The sequence below is a fragment of the Scyliorhinus torazame genome, chromosome 2, assembly GCF_047496885.1.
Source record: "Scyliorhinus torazame isolate Kashiwa2021f chromosome 2, sScyTor2.1, whole genome shotgun sequence".
Classification (NCBI taxonomy): domain Eukaryota; kingdom Metazoa; phylum Chordata; class Chondrichthyes; order Carcharhiniformes; family Scyliorhinidae; genus Scyliorhinus; species Scyliorhinus torazame.
This window is the reverse complement of record NC_092708.1, coordinates 253,434,725-253,452,804: the sequence shown is the minus strand read 5'-3', so window position 1 is coordinate 253,452,804 and position 18,080 is coordinate 253,434,725. Positions and strand designations below refer to the sequence as shown.

The window sequence follows — 18,080 nt, the reverse complement described above, 5'->3', positions numbered from 1 at the left end:
AGCATGATCCCAAGGAAGCTGATATTGAATCAGGCATGCAGCCTCATGAAGATGAACATAAGCAAATTAACTGTTTCTTGGCCTCCTTGTCTCAAGTGACAATGGGTGCACAACAATGGGTCACTGATTGGTTTAGCAGCGTCTGGCTCTCTTCCCGGTGTCTTGTCAACTGCTACGTGTCTTCTCTTCATATTGCTTGGTGTGGTGGTACACTCCACTTGTCAGGCAATGATCCTAAGCTCCAAGCACCCGTTGAAGTTGGTAGACTGTGATGGGACAGCACGTTACTAACTGCGGGCTGCCTGGTTTGTGGCAAGCGGTAGCTGTCCGATGGGATGCAGTGATTTATCCCACCGTCAAAGGCAGTCCATAGCCTGTAACTGTGGCCTACCATGTTGTTTTGGTCGCTGTGAGGTGACTATGGAGTGACCTCCCTATGGCATGTGCCTGAATGGATTATATGGGGGTTTTGGGCTGCCCAAGCATCAGAGCCCCCTCTCGGCCTAGCATCCCAGCTTCACCCTTGTACCAGCTCATCGGCTGCTGAAACCCCCATTTATGTCTTTGGTAACTTTGGACTTGAATATTCCAACGCAATGATGGCTGGTATCCTGCATTCTACCCTCCATAAATTTGAGGTCATCTAAAACTGTGCCACTTGTGTCTTAGTTTGCACCAATTGTATCACCCTTGTACCCACCGACTTGTATTGGCTCCTGATCAAGCAACATATTGATTTTAAAATTCTCATCCTGGTTTTCAAAAATCCGCCATGACCTTGCCCCTCTGTAACTCTGTCCCACAAACCTACCTGGCTACCAGCGCTCATTCATTCCCACCTCTGGTTTATCCCCCATTTTAACCGTTCCACCATGCCTTTGGCTGCCTAGGTACTAAGCTCTGGAATTTACTCCCTACATCGCTTTCCTCCTTTGAGAGACACACCTTAAAACATTGTTGCTCATATTTTCTTTTGTAATGCTCCTGTGAAGTACCATGGATTGTTTAATTACATTATATACATGATATGAATATAAGAAGTTGTTGCAGGCAAAACTGTGACAAATGGATTTCAGTATTGGCCTTCCATTTTGGACCGAAGAAAGATAGACCAGAGTATTTTCTAAGTAATGACAAATGAGAAGCAGTAGAGGTTCAATTATATAGATCACTAAAATATTGCGGACATGTCTGCAAAATAATTAAAAAAGCTAATGAAATGCTGATCTTTATATCTAGAGTATTCGACTGCAAGGAGTTCGAAGTCGTGCTACGTATCCCTGGCCAGCTAACCCTGGAGCACTGTGAATGTTTGGAAGTGCAGCTTAGATTTACTAAAACAATACCAGGACTTCGAGGGTTAAATTATGAGGAGAGATTACACAAATTTGGCTCCTGTTCCTTGGAATGCGGAAGATTAAGGGTGAACTTGATTGTAGTTACCAGGGTATTACAGAGAATTGATTGGGTGGTTAACTATTTCCACTAGTTGGTAAATGTAGGGCAAATGAACATTACTGAGTGAAGTTAGGAAACACTTTTGTGCACAAAGGATGGTAGAAGTTTGGAACTTCTACAAATGACAGTTGAAACTGGATCCATTTTTAATTCCAAATCTTTCTGTTAGCTGAATACCTGTGAGGTTAAAATGAGGTCACAGATCAGACATAATCTGATTTGATTGTGCCCAGGAAATATATTCATATCTGTTTGTATGTTTTTGCAGGTTGTAGATAATGTTTTGAGTCAGTGTCTTGCTTCTACATTCTGCATTGTGCTGACAGGTAACGTATGCTGCACAAGATGCCCAGGTGTCTGTGGCTCTGTTCTTTCACCTGCTGGGATTCAGTTCTGCACCACTTGAAGATAGCACCTCAACTGAATGTGAGCCCAGCTGGAGGCAGATGCTGGCACTGTGCCAGGGCCTGGTGGATATCCCATTTAAGGGCAAAGTGGGCTGGAGCAGAGGGGAAGATGGAATGGGAGAGGTGAATTCTCAGCAGAGAAGACGAAACAAGAAGCTTGGGGCCAACCAGTCAGAGCTGAACATGCAAGACCCGAGAAAAACCCAGCACAAACCACTGGGGGTGGGATATTCTGCCAGGTAAAAGGGGGGCGGCTTGTAGGCTAATTTCCTTGTACTCTGAACCTTTTACTCCATTTTGTACTTGGGACTGTACAGTACTGTGTATCCTGTGAAATTCAATACATGCTCAGACCATAGAATATTAATATAATGGCAAAATTATCAACTCAAAGCCGAGGTTCTTGGTGGAGGCCAAGGCCTTCAAGTACAAATTTAGCAAGCATTAAAAAACACAAAAGGCAGCTTAATTATTGTAAAATATGTATTTTGTTTCATTTAAACCTTTAAATCAGAAAATTTAGTTGTGGGGCGGTGGTGGAAGTGGCCGGTGAAAAAGAAATTTGTAGGAATCCAGTAATCAGCCTCCACACTCATTATATTGGCAAACATGTAAATCTACAAAGAATTCATAAGGGGGAGAATTTGACATGCAAAGTGTTACAACCCCAGGAAATGAAGTTGTGCACAAAGGAGCTGAGTGCAAGCGTAGCATTTTCAATAACTGGAAGATAGTTAAACAAAGACGCATGCTGCGGAAGCTTTTCATCTTGCACTCATCAGAACTATTTTTTAAAATACCAAATGTAAAGGAAACAACAATTTATACTGCATGAGAAGAGTGTGCTGTTTGGTTGGTAAGTGGACTCTGTCCTGAGTGTGTTTAGAATTACACCAACAACCAATTTAAGATCATCAGTTGGGTTCGGGCTCACCAATGCCTGTTGGAAGCTACATATATTAATACACAGGGCCCTGCCCGTTGCAGATAAAAAGAAGTTGTACAGGCAGGGTCTTGTGTACTAATATATGTAGCTTTTTTTCAACTAAACAAAATAGATGACATCCATTCTCTGGTTCATTCCCCAGGGCAAAGTCTTTACCAATCAGAGTCAACCTAATCAGTTTGAATTTAAGTAAAGTTTGGTAGTTAACTGTCAGTCAGCGTTAACTGGTGCATTCTCCATTGCATTGCCTCTACCATTCAGAGTCCATTTCCAACAGATCAGCACTTTGGATTGTCATCCCATTACCTTTGGTATTCCTGAGTATTGTTCTGTTGAGTACTAAATGAAAACCTTCCACAACATGTCCCTTTTCTTCAATACTGAAGTTCTGTACTACCAAGCAACAACTTAAAGGTAGCTTGACTACCTGTGTAGGGCGGAAGCTCAAAGTAAACTAGTCACAACAGCAGTGAACTGCACTAAAAACCAGCCAAAACAAGTGTTTTGCCACTGGCACACGTCACTGAAATTAAACAGAGCAGGTTAACCTTTGAGTACCAAATGTCTTTTAAATCTTGCACGTTAGTTAATTGCTAAAATTGAGTTTCCGTCCTTTGGGTTTTTTCATTGGCCTCTATCCATAGAATCCCTACAGTACAGAAGGAGGCCATTCAGCCCATCAAGTCTGCGCCGATCCTCCGAAAGAGCAATCTACTTTGGGCCCATTCCCCCGTCTTAACCCCCCAACCCCGTGCATTGATCATGATCAATCCACCTAACCTGTGCATCTTTGGACTGTGGGTGGAAACCTGAGCACCCGGAAGTAACCCACGCAGACACTGGGAGACCGTGCAAAGTCCACACAGACGGGCACCCAAGGCTGGAGTCGAAGCCGGGTCCTTGGCGCTGTTAGAATGTAAACCTCTGTTGGCATATGGAGCTATTTCATTGAATTAATATGTCCTGTGCAGGATAGAAGTGAGATCTGATTATTTCTTCAGTGGATTGATTGCAGTTTATTTTACTGTTTGCAGGAAATCACCACTCTATGACAACTGTTTTCTCCATGCCCCAGATGGACAACCTCTGTGCACCTGCGACAGGAAGAAGGCTCAATGGTACATAGACAAGGGCATTGGGGGTAGGTTTGTCTGCACTATCTGAGGAATACAAACTTCCCTTACTGTCACTACCCAGAGTAATGAACCACCGAGGGAAAATCAAAATGATAGTGGGGCCCAGTAAGAAATGACTTGGTGATCAATTGCTGCACGGGACATTCTGAATTGTTCTAAGACTGATGGACAGAATCATGATTGTTCCTCATTCTGATTTATTAAAAAAAAAAAAAAAAAATCATTTTTCACTGTAAGACCTATCTCTTGTTTCAATTAATTTAATGATAGGGCCCTGTTTTAACTGATCCCCTCCCCAAAGCCGCCCCGGCCTATCAATCCTTTCCTAACATATATATAAATATATATATATATATATATATAGCGCCTCTTTAACCCTGATACGCTCTGCAGTGCCGATAGTATCCCCTGTGCCCCCTCCAGTGCATACTAATCCTCTATGCCGACTTCAATGCCTCTATAACGTCTGTCCAGGCTTGCCCAATCTTTCCATGTGACTTGGGGGTGCACGCATTCATTTTTTTCACAAATTTTGGAAAGATTAAATGCGACACAACATCAAACAGAAAATACCAAAACAATGAATTGATCATTTATTGGGCGGATATGTCACTCCCAGTCTCTGGGTGCCCACTGTGAGGGTGTGTGAGAATCATGGAGTGCCCAGACTCACTCAGTTACTCGTCTGCGCACTCCACTCTCAGTCACACCGCCCCCTCCCCTCCCGCGCCGCCCCCTCCCTCCCGCGCCGCCCCCTCCCTCCCGCGCCGCCCCCTCCCTCCCGCGCCGCCCGCTCCCTCCCGCGCCGCCCGCTCCCTCCCGCGCCGCCCGCTCCCTCCCGCGCCGCCCGCTCCCTCCCGCGCCGCCCGCTCCCTCCCGCGCCGCCCGCTCCCTCCCGCGCCGCCCCCTCCCTCCCGCGCCGCCCCCTCCCTCCCGCGCCGCCCCCTCCCTCCCGCGCCGCCCCCTCCCTCCCGCGCCGCCCCCTCCCTCCCGCGCCGCCCCCCTCCCTCCCGCGCCGCCCCCCCCCTCCCGCGCCGCCCCCCCCCCTTCCCGCGCCGCCCCCCCCCCTCCCGCGCCGCCCGCTCCCTCCCGCGCCGCCCGCTCCCTCCCGCGCCGCCCGCTCCCTCCCGCGCCGCCCGCTCCCTCCCGCGCCGCCCGCTCCCTCCCCGCGCCGCCCCCTCCCTCCCGCGCCGCCCCCTCCCTCCCGCGCCGCCCCCTCCCTCCCGCGCCGCCCCCTCCCTCCCGCGCCGCCCCCTCCCTCCCGCGCCGCCCCCCTCCCTCCCGCGCCGCCCCCTCCCTCCCGCGCCGCCCCCTCCCTCCCGCGCCGCCCCCTCCCTCCCGCGCCGCCCCCTCCCTCCCGCGCCGCCCCCTCCCTCCCGCGCCGCCCCCTCCCTCCCGCGCCGCCCCCTCCCTCCCGCGCCGCCCCCTCCCTCCCGCGCCGCCCCCTCCCTCCCGCGCCGCCCCCTCCCTCCCCGCGCCGCCCCCTCCCTCCCCGCGCCGCCCCCTCCCTCCCCGCGCCGCCCCCTCCCTCCCCGCGCCGCCCCCTCCCTCCCCCGCGCCGCCCCCTCCCGTTTGCACCCCCGCCCCCTCCCGTTTGCACCCCCGCCCCCTCCCGTTTGCACCCCCGCCCCCTCCCGTTTGCACCCCCGCCCCCTCCCGTTTGCACCCCCGCCCCCTCCCGTTTGCACCCCCGCCCCCTCCCGTTTGCACCCCCGCCCCCTCCCGTTTGCACCCCCGCCCCCCTCCCGTTTGCACCCCCGCCCCCTCCCGTTTGCACCCCCGCCCCCTCCCGTTTGCACCCCCGCCCCCTCCCGTTTGCACCCCCGCCCCCTCCCGTTTGCACCCCCGCCCCCTCCCGTTTGCACCCCCACCCCCTCCCGTTTGCACCCCCCACCCCCTCCCGTTTGCACCCCCACCCCCTCCCGTTTGCACCCCCACCCCCTCCCGTTTGCACCCCCACCCCCTCCCGTTTGCACCCCCACCCCCTCCCGTTTGCACCCCCACCCCCTCCCGTTTGCACCCCCACCCCCTCCCGTTTGCACCCCCACCCCCTCCCGTTTGCACCCCCACCACCCCCTCCCTCTTGCGCCCCCCTCCCCCCCCCCCCTCCCCCCCCCCCCTCCCCCCCCCCCCCCCCTCACTCACACCACCCCTTTCCTTCACGGGCGCCGTCCCTGCCTTCTCACCTCGCCACTGTGTCCTGCCCTGGGCCTTGCCTTAACCTGGACCTCGCCCCAAAAGCCTGCCCATTGCCATTCCAGGATCTCCTCTTTGGAACTTACCAGGAAAATGTACTTTGCCACTGCTTGCTCAAACTTAGAGCTCAAAGTAATAAGTGAACTCCCTAATCTTCCCACCAAGCTGTACTATCTCACATTTATCTATGTTGAACTGCTTATGGCAATTTTTCACCCACTCTGCAAGTTTATTAATGTCCTGTATTGTATTCTTCTCATTTTTGTCTACCTTCTCCCTTCCCCTGTATCCTACTCTTGGACCCAGTAACAGTATTACTTTTAAAAAAAAAATTTTAAGATGTTGATTTGTACTTGCTCTTAAAAGAATCCAATTGGATACTTCTCAGAGTTAAGCACACTGCACAGCTGCAGAAAGGCAGTTTGAGGAGTATCACCCTATTGAGGTAGTATGTGTTGAAGTCAGAAATAGTAAAGGAGCAGTCACCTTGTTAGGAGTTTTCTATAGGCCCCCCAATAGTAGCAGAGATGTGGAGGAACAGATTGGGAAACAGATTTTGGAAAGGTGCAGAAGTCACAGGGTAGTAGTCATGGGCGACTTTAACTTCCCAAATATTGAGTGGAAACTCTTTAGATCAAATAGTTTGGATGGGGTGGTGTTTGTGCAGTGTGTCCAGGAAGCTTTTCTAACACAGTATGTAGATTGTCCGACCAGAGGAGGGGCAATATTGGATTTAGTACTTGGTAATGAACCAGGGCAAGTGATAGATTTGTTAGTGGGGGAGCATTTTGGAGATAGTGACCACAATTCTGTGACTTTCATGTTAGTAATGGAGAGGGATAGGTACGTGCAACAGGGCAAGGTTTACAATTGGGGGAAGGGTAAATACGATGTTGTCAGACAAGAATTGAAGTGCATAAGTTGGGAACATAGGCTGTCAGGGAAGGACACAAGTGAAATGTGGAACTTGTTCAAGGAACAGGTACTACGTGTCCTTGATATGTATGTCCCTGTCAGGCAGGGAAGAGATGGTCGAGTGAGGGAACCATGGTTGACAAGAGAGGTTGAATGTCTTGTTAAGAGGAAAAAGGAGACTTATGTAAGGCTGAGGAAACAAGGTTCAGACAGGGCATTGGAGGGATACAAGATAGCCAGGAGGGAACTGAAGAAAGGGATTAGGAGAGCTAAGAGAGGGCATGAACAATCTTTGGCGGGTAGGATCAAGGAAAACCCCAAGGCCTTTCACACATATGTGAGAAATATGAGAATGACTAGAGCGAGGGTAGGTCCGATCAAGGATAGTAGCGGGAGATTGTGTATTGAGTCTGAAGAGATAGGAGAGGCCTTGAACGAGTACTTTTCTTCTGTATTTACAAATGAGGGGCGATATTGTTGGAGAGGACAGTGTGCAACAGACTGGTAAGCTCGAGGAAATACTTGTTAGGAAGGAAGATGTGTTGGGCATTTTGAAAAACTTGAGGATAGACAAGTCCCCCGGGCCTGACGGGATATATCCAAGGATTCTATGGGAAGCAAGAGATGAAATTGCAGAGCCGTTGGCAATGATCTTTTCGTCCTCACTGTCAACAGGGGTGGTACCAGGGGATTGGAGAGTGGCGATTGTCGTGCCCCTGTTCAAAAAAGGGACTAGGGATAACCTTGGGAATTACAGGCCAGTTAGTCTTACTTCGGTGGTAGGCAAAGTAATGGAAAGGGTACTGAAGGATAGGATTTCTGAACATCTGGAAAGACACTGCTTGATTAGGGATAGTCAGCACGGATTTGTGAGGGGTAGGTCTTGCCTTACAAATCTTATTGAATTCTTTGAGGAGGTGAGCAAGCATGTGGATGAAGGTAAAGCAGTGGATGTAGTGTACATGGATTTTAGTAAGGCATTTGATAAGGTTCCCCATGGTAGGCTCCTGCAGAAAGTAAGGAGGCATGGGATAGTGGGAAATTTGGCCAGTTGGATAACGAACTGGCTAACCGATAGAAGTCAGAGAGTGGTGGTGGATGGCAAATATTCAGCCTGGATCCCAGTTACCAGTGGCGTACCGCAGGGATCAGTTCTGGGTCCTCTGCTGTTTGTGATTTTCATTAATTACTTGGATGAGGGAGTTGAAGGGTGGGTCAGTAAATTTGCAGACGATACGAAGATTGGTGGAGTTGTGGATAGTAAGGAGGGCTGTTGTCGGCTGCAAAGAGACATAGATAGGATGCAGAGCTGGGCTGAGAAGTGGCAGATGGAGTTTAACCCTGAAAAGTGTGAGGTTGTCCATTTTGGAAGGACAAATATGAATGCGGAATACAGGGTTAACAGTAGAGTTCTTGGCAATGTGGAGGAGCAGAGAGATCTTGGGGTCTATGTTCATACATCTTTGAAAGTTGCCACTCAAGTGGATAGAGCTGTGAAGAAGGCCTATGGTGTGCTCGCGTTCATTAACAGAGGGATTGAATTTAAGAGCCGTGAGGTGATGATGCAGCTGTACAAAACTTTGGTATGGCCACATTTGGAGTACTGTGTACAGTTCTGGTCACCTCATTTTAGGAAGGATGTGGAAGCTTTGGAAAAGGTGCAAAGAAGATTTACCAGGATGTTACCTGGAATGGAGAGTAGGTCTTACGAGGAAAGGTTGAGGGTGCTAGGTCTTTTCTCATTAGAACGGAGAAGGATGAGGGGCGACTTGATAGAGGTTTATAAGATGATCAGGGGGAATAGATAGAGCAGACAGTCAGAGACTTTTTCCCCGGGTGGAACAAACCATTGCAAGGGGACATAAATTTAAGGTGAAAGGTGGAAGATATAGGAGGGATATCAGAGGTAGGTTCTTTACCCAGAGAATAGTGGGGGCATGGAATGCACTGCCTGTGGAAGTAGTTGAGTCGGAAACATTAGGGACCTTCAAGCAGCTATTGGATAGGTACATGGATTACGGTAAAATGATATAGTGTAGATTTATTTGTTCTTAAGGGCAGCACAGTAGCATTGGGATAGCACAATTGCTTCACAGCTCCAGGGTCCCAGGTTTGATTCCGGCTTGGGTCACTGTGCGGAGTCTGCACGTCAAAGAACAAAGAACAAAGAAATGTACAGCACAGGAACAGGCCCTTCGGCCCTCCAAACCCGTGCCGACCATACTGCCCGACTAAACTACAATCTTCTACACTTCCTGGGTCTACGTCCTCCCAGTGTCTGCGTGGGTTTCCACCGGGTGCTCCGGTTTCCTCCCACAGTCCAAAGATGTGCAGGGTAGGTGGATTGGCCATGATAAATTGCCCTTAGTGTCCAAAATTGCCCTTGGTGTTGGGTGGAGGTGTTGAGTTTGGGTGGGGTGCTCTTTCCAAGAGCCGGTGCAGACTCAGGGGGCCAAATGGCCTCCTTCTGCACTGTAAATTCAATGATAATCTATGATTAATCTAGGACAAAGGTTCGGCACAACATCGTGGGCCGAAGGGCCTGTTCTGTGCTGTATTTTCTATGTTCTATGTTATAATTCTAGTAATGGCTGAGAAAGTTACTTGATTTGTTTTTGTTCCTCAAAAATGAAGTCTTGAATTTGAACAGGCGTCTGTTCTTCATTCAGAGCTCATCAGCGAGGCCCCATTTGTTGTGAAGCTGACGTTTGAACCGTCAGGAAGGCCCGAGTCTCAGGAAGACTATTACCTGACAACCAAGGAGAACCTGTGTGTTGTGTGTGGCAAGAGAGAGTCTTACATCAGGTGAGCGGATGAGTGAAGGATTTAAATCTTGCAATGAAATGTGAGATGTTTGTAAGAGGATGAGTGGAGAATTCAACAATTACTGCCTTTTACTTCCCCTGTAAGGCTAACAAGAGTGCATTACCATACTTGTTACTTAGTGAAAAACATAATGGAATATTTTGCCTGGTCTGATCTGACTACTTAACATTTGGTCTGAGCTGGGCGACACATTTCCCTCAACTTTTCGCAGCTTCAGCATTTCCATATCAGCCTCCAACTAATTTGAAGCATCCGAATATTCCAACAGTGCATTGAAATGCTGAACAATAACCTACATTTGCACAGCTCCTTTAACGTTGTGAAGTGTGAAAGTAAGGTACTTTCCAGGAGCATTATCAAACAAAATTTAACAGTGCGCCCTGAGGAGAAATATTAGGGCACTTTACCAAAAGCTTGGTCAAAGAGGTAGTGAGCTTCTTGAAGGAGGAGAGGGCGAGAGGGGTGGGGAGAATTCCAGTGCTTTAGTGCCCAGGCAGCTGAAGACACAGCTGTCAATGGTGGACCCAGCTCGGCTTATAGATATGCTTGGTTCTTTCAGGCCTTTGAGCTACTCTTGTAGCCACTGTAACCAAAGACTTAGTCAAAGAGTTAGGTTTTTAAGGAGTGCCTTAAAGTATGAGGGGGAGGGAGAGACACGGGGAGGTTTAAGAAGAGAACTCCATGGTTTACAGTCTAGACAACTGATGCCTGGCCACGCTGGCGGGAAGGTGTGCAAGAGATCAACGTTTTATTAGAATAGAGATCTTCGAGGGTTGTGGAGCTGAAGGAGATGAGAAGAAGCGAGACATTTGAAAAGACATGATTTTTTTAAATTGCCAGATCTGATGCCGATGCAAATCAGTGAGCACAGAAGTGACGAGTACACAAATTATATAAAGTTAATCCCAGTCTGTATCGATTGGAGAATTAGTCAATCCACCCCCATTCTGGCCCAGATTTGTAATGTCACTTTTTGTGACCCATATAATATGTTTTCACCGTATTTTAGATCAAGTAGTTGCGATGATTTATGTTTCTTCAGGAAGAACATTGTTCCCCATGAATACCGAAGACACTTCCCGATCCAAATGAAAGACCACAGTTCTCACGACGTTCTACTCCTGTGCACTGCCTGCCATGCCACCTCGAATTATTATGACAATGTTCTAAAGCAGCAGCTAGCTGGGGAGTTCAGTGCACCAATTGGTTGTGAGGAAAGTGTTCGTCTGCTGGAGGACCCGGTTCGTAGGCAGGTGCGTTCTGGAGCACGGGCCTTGTTGCATGCCGAAAGCCTTCCCGAGGCTCGGCAGAAAGAACTGCAGGGCACCCTGAAAGCTTTCTACGGTGTGGAGACATTGACTACAGAGATCCTGGAAGAAGGAGCATCGCTGGAAACCCGGTGAGAAAATATACAGTTGTGACAAACCACTTATATTTACAAATTTCATAGAATCCCTCCGGAACGCTGTTTACATTGGAGAAAAAAACCTTCAATTTATGTAAGAAAAAGCTTCCCATTTTCAGAGATTTTCATGATCTCCTGGTGTTCCAATGCACTTCAGAACCAATGAAGTATGTTCGACGTTGGTCACTGTTGCAATTCAGGGATATTTGACAACCAATTTGCACACACCGAGACACACCCTTAAACTGCAACGTAATAATCAGCAGGTTTTAGTTGTGTTGGATGAGGGATAAATATTGACTGGGACACTGGGTGAACACCCCTGTTCTTCTTCCAGGAGTGCCCTTAGAATCTTTTATTTCCACCTCAGAGGACAGATGAAGCCCTGTTTCTGACGTATCATCTGAAAAATGGCCATCTTCCAATAGTGCAGCATTCAGACCGTCATCACTAGATTGTTCGCCTAGATCATGTGTTCAGATTGTTCAGTGGGACATAAATCCATGACCTTTGACTCCAAGATGAAGTCCGCCACTGAGCCAAACTGACACGCAGGAAAAAATGTGCAGACAGATTCTGACAATCGCACAGTGTGACGGTCGTTGGCCTGTTTTTACAATCAGAGGTCAATTCGGTTTATTACCAAGCCTGTTAACCTTGATAATGCACTGCTGGCGCCTTAAGAAGTTTGGCCTCCCTCCTTGCTGCAGTCCCACCAATGGCCACTAAAGCGCACTTGGCACTGCCGGGGCTGCCGGCCAATCCGGAGGGTGAAACTACCATCCCAGTTGGGGGGCAGAAGTCCCACTTGGCCCTGTGAAGCCCGACCACAGCATATTAAGGCTGCGGGATGGGCCAGTATGGAATTAGTTAGCTCCACACTGATTTGATTTGATTTATTATTGTCACATGTATTAGTATACAGTGAAAAGTATTGTTTCTTGCATGCTGTACAAACAATGCATACCGTACATAGGGAAGGAAGGAGAGACTGCAGAATATAATGTTATAGTAAGATGTAGAGAAAAGATCAACACTGACTTTGCTTCTGGGGGAGATGTGGGGGGTGGGGATGCCATCCAACCACTCCCCCACCCTTTTTCCCCCCATTTTATCCAGCCCAGTGATTTGCCTGTGCGGCATAAACTTAATATGCTTTGAGATGACTTCTGACCTTCGAGTTGAGAAGGTCAAGGGGAGTTATAATAGATGTTTTGTTTTCATTTGTCCTTGGGATGTTGGCATCGCTGGCAAGACCAGCATTTATCGTCCATCCCTAATTGCCCGAGAGTCAGAATGTTGTGTGATCAAAATTGAGTGATATTGAAAAAAGTAAATAAGAAACCATTTCAGTTGGAAGAAGGGTCAGTCACCAGATTTAAGATAATTGGGAAAAAAAGGTAAGGGGAAGATGGGGATAACATTGAACGAGCTGTTGTTATCTGAAATTCACTGCTTGAAAGGGTGGTGGGACCAGATGCGGTAATATCATTCAAAAGTGAACTGGATGTACACTTACAAAATGTCAGGATATGGAAAACGATCAGGTGGAGTGAGGCTGATTAACAAACTCAGAGCAGCAATGATGGGTCAAGGGTCAAATGGCTGCTGCCTGGGCTTCTGTGTAAGGAGACTGATTTCAATAGATGGTGAACTGCGTGTATAGCAGCCAAGATAAAGAATTGCTGCCCAGTTCTGGTGGCCAAAGGGCTTGTTGGTTGACCACTTAAGTAATTGGTGTGGGAAATCGAATGATGCTTGTCGGGTGTGTCAGGGCTGTTCTGAGGTTTGAGACTCATGCACATTGTTGAATGCAGAGGAAGCTTTGCTTCAATGCTGTCACCAGTGATATCACTATTCCTTAAAGTCATAATTAAAATTACACAGAATATGCGGAGGAACATGGGAGCAGGAAAAGGCCATTCAGTCTTTCGAGCCTGCTCCATCATTCGTTAAGATCATGGCTGATCTGACTGTGGTCCCCACTCCAGTTCACTGTGTGCCCTCCATAATCCTTGCCTCCTTTATGCTTCAAAAATCTAACTCAGCCTTGAATAAATTCAATGGCCGAGCTCCAAGGCTTTCTCAAGAAGAGAATTCCACAGACCAACGACCCTTCGGCAGAAAATGTTTCTCCATATCTCTGTCCGAAACGGGAGACCTTATTTTTAAACTGTGTTCCCTAGTTCTAGTCTCTCCCACAAGAGGAAACATCCTCCAGGTATCCACCCTATTAAATCTCCTCAGGATTTTATATGTTTCAATAAGATTACCTCTCATTCTTTCAAACCCCAGTGGGTATCGGTCTAACCTGTTCAACTGTTGTTCATTAGACAATCCCTTCATGCCAGGAATGATCCCATTGAACCTTCTCTAACTTCTTCCAAAGCAATTATATCTTTTTTTAATTAAGGAGACCAAAAGGGCACATCTTTCTCCAGATGTGTTCTCACCAAGGCTCTCTACAGCAGCAGTAAAACTTCCCTACTTTCATATTCCATTCCTCTTGCAATAAATTCCAGCATTCCTAATCGCTACAATGCAGAAGGAGGCCATTCGGCCCACTGAGTCTGCCTGACCCTCCAAAAGAGCACCCTACCTCGGCCCGCTCCCCCGCCCTGTCTCCTGTAACCCCACCTTACTTGCACACCTTTGGATACTTGGCATGGCCAATCCACCTAAGCTGCACATCTTTGGACTGTGGGAGGAAACCGAAGCACCCGGAGGAAACCCATGCAAACATAAGGAGAATGTGCATACTCCACAGACAGTCGGTCAAGGCTGGAATTGAACTGGGGTCCCTGGTGCTGTGAGGCAGCAGTTATGAGTCTGAACTTTCGCAGTGTGGTAGGCAGAGTCAGATTGCCGCTCCACTCCTAGTTACTTACCTGGAAATCCAGCTGCCTTTTCTCGCCTGACCTTCTGACTCAGGCCAGGTGAGAACTGTGTAGGGCAGCGCAGTCCTGAGGCCTTCGAGTCCTGGAGAGTCAGAGGTAAGGAAGGCAGGAGCTAATGTAAAGCAGGTAAGTTTAAAAGTCCAGCCATTTTCACAAGTCATGGAGAAAGTAGATTTGTGAGGCAAATAGTTAGCGTTTGTGTGTGTGTGTGTGAGAGAGAGAGTCGGTGTCACATGGTATGGGGAGGGGATTGGGTGGTCATGGGAGGGTAGAGATTGATCAGAGAGATTGGCCTGGTGATTGGAGGGGTCAGGTGGGAGGGGGGTTGGGGGTGTTCAGTGGGGAGGTGGGGGCCTGATTATTGAGGGAGCTTGGTTGGCCAGTGGGGGGTTTGGGGATCGGGTTTTGTGATAGTGAAGGTGGTCAGTTGATCAGTTTTGGCACGGGGGGTGGGGTTCAGTAGTTACCCACGAATTAGAATGGTTTTAATTCTTCTAACTTTTCCTGGGTAACTGTTCTGGTAAGACGGTCAGAACCCTCCGAAGTCTCCAATTTAAATTGTCCTTTCAGATGGTTGCAATTGCAGGGCAGTCCTTGCTTGTGGACCAACGGGGGTTGGGGTGGGGGTGGTCTCCAGCGCATCTTCGGAGCAATTTCCAGTTAAAATGCTGGGAAGCTTCAAAGTTACGGGCCAATGTGATTCGTGTGCCAAGGCACCTAGCTCCCACTGTACCACTGAATTCTGCAATCTGTCTCCATTTAAATGGTATACTACCTTTCTTTATTCTTCGTGCCCAAAGTGAACAAGTTCGCGTTTACCCACGTTATACTACATCTGCCAAATTTTTGCCCACTCACTTAACTTGTCTATACCCCTTTGTAGACACTCTGCCTCCTCTTGACAACTTATTTTCCTACTTGGTGTCACATCACAGAAACAAGTCATTTGGCAAACTAGTGTTTATTTTCCATCATCAACATATTAGCATAACCATGTATTTTGTTCTACTTCATATACCTCCCTAGCTTCTACATTCTAATATGAATTATGGTCTATAATGGGGTTTGATATATGGACAGAACGACAATGCATATCTTGTTCAGCCTGCTTCCCTTTCTCTCCGTCAGGATATTCAACGAGAACTATATCCCTCATGGCCTGAAGGTGGCGCAGTCCTGTGCTCTTGGTGGGCTCCCAGCCCTAATGTATTTGGAAAAACGCTGGCGACAGCACTTCTTGGACTACATGCGACCCCGGCACCTTCCATCCCTGTGGTCTGTGGATCACAATCACAGTAAGCTCATCCGCAAATATGGGGAGGACTTGAAGATTGAATTGACGTGAAATAAGAAGACACTCCGTTCTCCGTTTTTGTTTTGCAACTGTCCCTTGAGACTGAACAATGATCGTTGATGTATGAGAACACGTGCATCAATCTGCTCGTAAAGTACTGAGAAGGACTGCAAGCTCTTTTTATTAAATTTATGAAGGTGGGGAGTGATGCTGAAAAATGAACAGAACAATAACACACTAAGGCTGACTTTTGACCTGTTATCAGAGAACAGATTCAGTAATAGATTTGAGAGACCTGCCTTGCAAATGTAACCAGCATCATACAATATCAACCAACGTACATTTTTAAATTAGGATTTTACAAAAAAAAACACCTCCATTTTCATTTTTAAATAAAAAGAAAATCTTTGTACCACATGCATAGGGAGTCTTCTGCATGGAAGACGCATCAATTTATAATGGATAGCCTGCACTGAGTGGAGCTTCTACCATGACCAGATCACCTGGGAGGTTGCAGCTGGGGTTTAATATTGGGTAATTAGACTTTGTAATAGTTGCTGGCCCAAAACCCGCCCAAACAGTCAAGGCCATTTTAACTTTTACACAGTGCCTCAGTCAAAGCCAATTCCCAACAGTTCCCTTGGAAAACTTTTTCCAAGTATCTCGTACTCATCAGCGGTAAGGCACTTTCACCGTAAAATATCTGTCAGTGTGGTGTCAGAAAGTGAAGAATTCCTGTGTAATGATGTCACTTCCAGTTTGCATAGTTCTGCGGGCCCTGCCACAGAAAGAGGCTTCCTCATCAACACTTTGCAGCTGTCCACTCCTTGTCATCATGTCTCAGATTAACACTAACTAGGTTTGATGCGTGTACTTTTCTGCTTCTCCGCCTTTGTAACTCTCTACGATCTGAAAGACATCATGCTTGAGCTCTCAATAAACACGTGGTTTACAATTACTAAATAATAGTTTCACGCCTGGATGTTTATTTCAACCTCCCAGGGCCATGAGCAGATGATCTCGAGCCACTAACTCTCAGTCCTTTTGTTTCTGTTGCTTCTGCTTTCTTTGAAACAACTTGGCATCCAGCATAGTGAAACATCCCAAGGAATTACCCAGTAGAATCTGATGCTGAGTCACTTTGCGATATTAGGACAGGTGACCAATAACTTAGTCAAAACGATAAATTGTAAAGAGGTCTTATGGAGGTGGGAGGGAGGGAAATCCAGCACTCTGATTAGGAGACTGAAGGCAAGACCACACGTGGTGGAGCAAAGAAAGTTGGAGATGTGCCTGGGGCCAGAGTTGTTCACAGATCACAGGAGCTGCTGGGCTGCAGGATGTGAAAGAGATGGCCAGATTTTTTTTTAATCCTTCCAATTATACAGTTGCTAAGTGATAGGTAGAAGGATTAAAGGGGTGACGAAGAAACATTTTTTCACGCAGAAAGACCAGGAGCTCTGAGTGTAGGTTAGCAGTGCCAGGGGGCAGCACGCAGATACAGCACCTGGTCTTTATGGGAAGGACTTCAGAGCAAAGAAAACACCTCTATGAAAAGCACCGGGTAACCCTGTTCCACAGGCTCAGCATCAGGCTGGGAACCAATGGGTCCTGGGATCCAGCAGATCTCCGACTGCTGTCTCGCCTGGGGGGTTCCTGCCTCCACCTGATGTACATCATCAGCAGTGTGGTGCTCACCAGATTGTGCCCCAGAAGCCTGTCCACTAACATTTCCCACTGAGTTGTGTGTATCTGCGCTGGTGGAGGGTGGGGATGACAGCAGTGCCGCGACGATAATGGTTGCATCCTTGGAGCTCTCCTCTGAGGTGGTCTCCTGGGAGGCTGGAGAGGGTGCTGCCTGGGATGGGCTGGCGCCGTTGGCTGAAGGACCTGCTGGAGAATGGACATATGGTCAGTAGGAGGGATGGGTCAGTTAGTCAGCCAGTAAGGCAATCACTACTCACGTTTGACAGGCCCTCCGTGTGGAGCCCAGTGGTTCCTCACCTCTGCCAGTGTGACCGTTCTGTCCTCAGCCACAACGGTCACCTCCAGGGCATGGTCTGGGCTCTCTTGTGATTATGGGAGAGCTTTTCCTGGGTAGACACAGAGGGCATCATTATCCACACACGTGTGGAGGAAGGGTTAGCGGGCGGTTGAAGGGGATGGACGAAGGGTTGGGGGGTTGGAGGAGGGGGGGGTGTAATTGATGTCTTCTCTTGGTGTAGGTCATTGACCTTCCTGTATTTGAGGTCAGCCCTCCTAGTCATACCCTTATCTCACTGCCGCCGCCACCTCATCCTAGGTGGCATGGTTGCCCTGTGGCTAAGCCTCGGGGGAACAGGACATCCCTCCTGCGTCTAGCGGCCTCCCCAGATCAACGTCCCCGAATCTTGGTCTCCTGGGCACCATTGTTGCGAGCTGGCTGCGATTGGCTGTGTAAGTGCAGCTTCAGTGCTGCTAGACCTTGTTAGTGGGGGGCTGGCGAGCACGGTCCCAGCGAATCAGCTGGCGAGTCTCATCTATGGCGAGAAGCCCATGAGGCCTTGTTAAGTGGACTAATTAACATTGAATAGCTTTGCTGGCCGAGCGCTGGGAAGCTA

At 48.4% G+C, this 18,080-nt stretch overlaps 1 protein-coding gene across 3 annotated transcripts in view; it reads left to right on the top strand.

The window, feature by feature from the left end:
- exd2 (exonuclease 3'-5' domain containing 2) overlaps positions 1-16,446 on the top strand; it is a 45,011-nt gene extending 28,565 nt beyond the window's left edge. For all 3 annotated transcript variants that reach the window (XM_072486152.1, XM_072486151.1, XM_072486153.1), the window contains 5 exons: positions 1,785-2,104; positions 3,846-3,952; positions 9,728-9,863; positions 10,927-11,283; positions 15,315-16,446. In XM_072486152.1, the coding sequence (XP_072342253.1) occupies positions 1,785-2,104; positions 3,846-3,952; positions 9,728-9,863; positions 10,927-11,283; positions 15,315-15,531 (1,137 nt within the window). In that variant the 3' untranslated portion in view covers positions 15,532-16,446. The remainder of the gene's footprint in view (positions 1-1,784; positions 2,105-3,845; positions 3,953-9,727; positions 9,864-10,926; positions 11,284-15,314) is intronic.
- Positions 16,447-18,080: the final 1,634 nt, after the last annotated feature.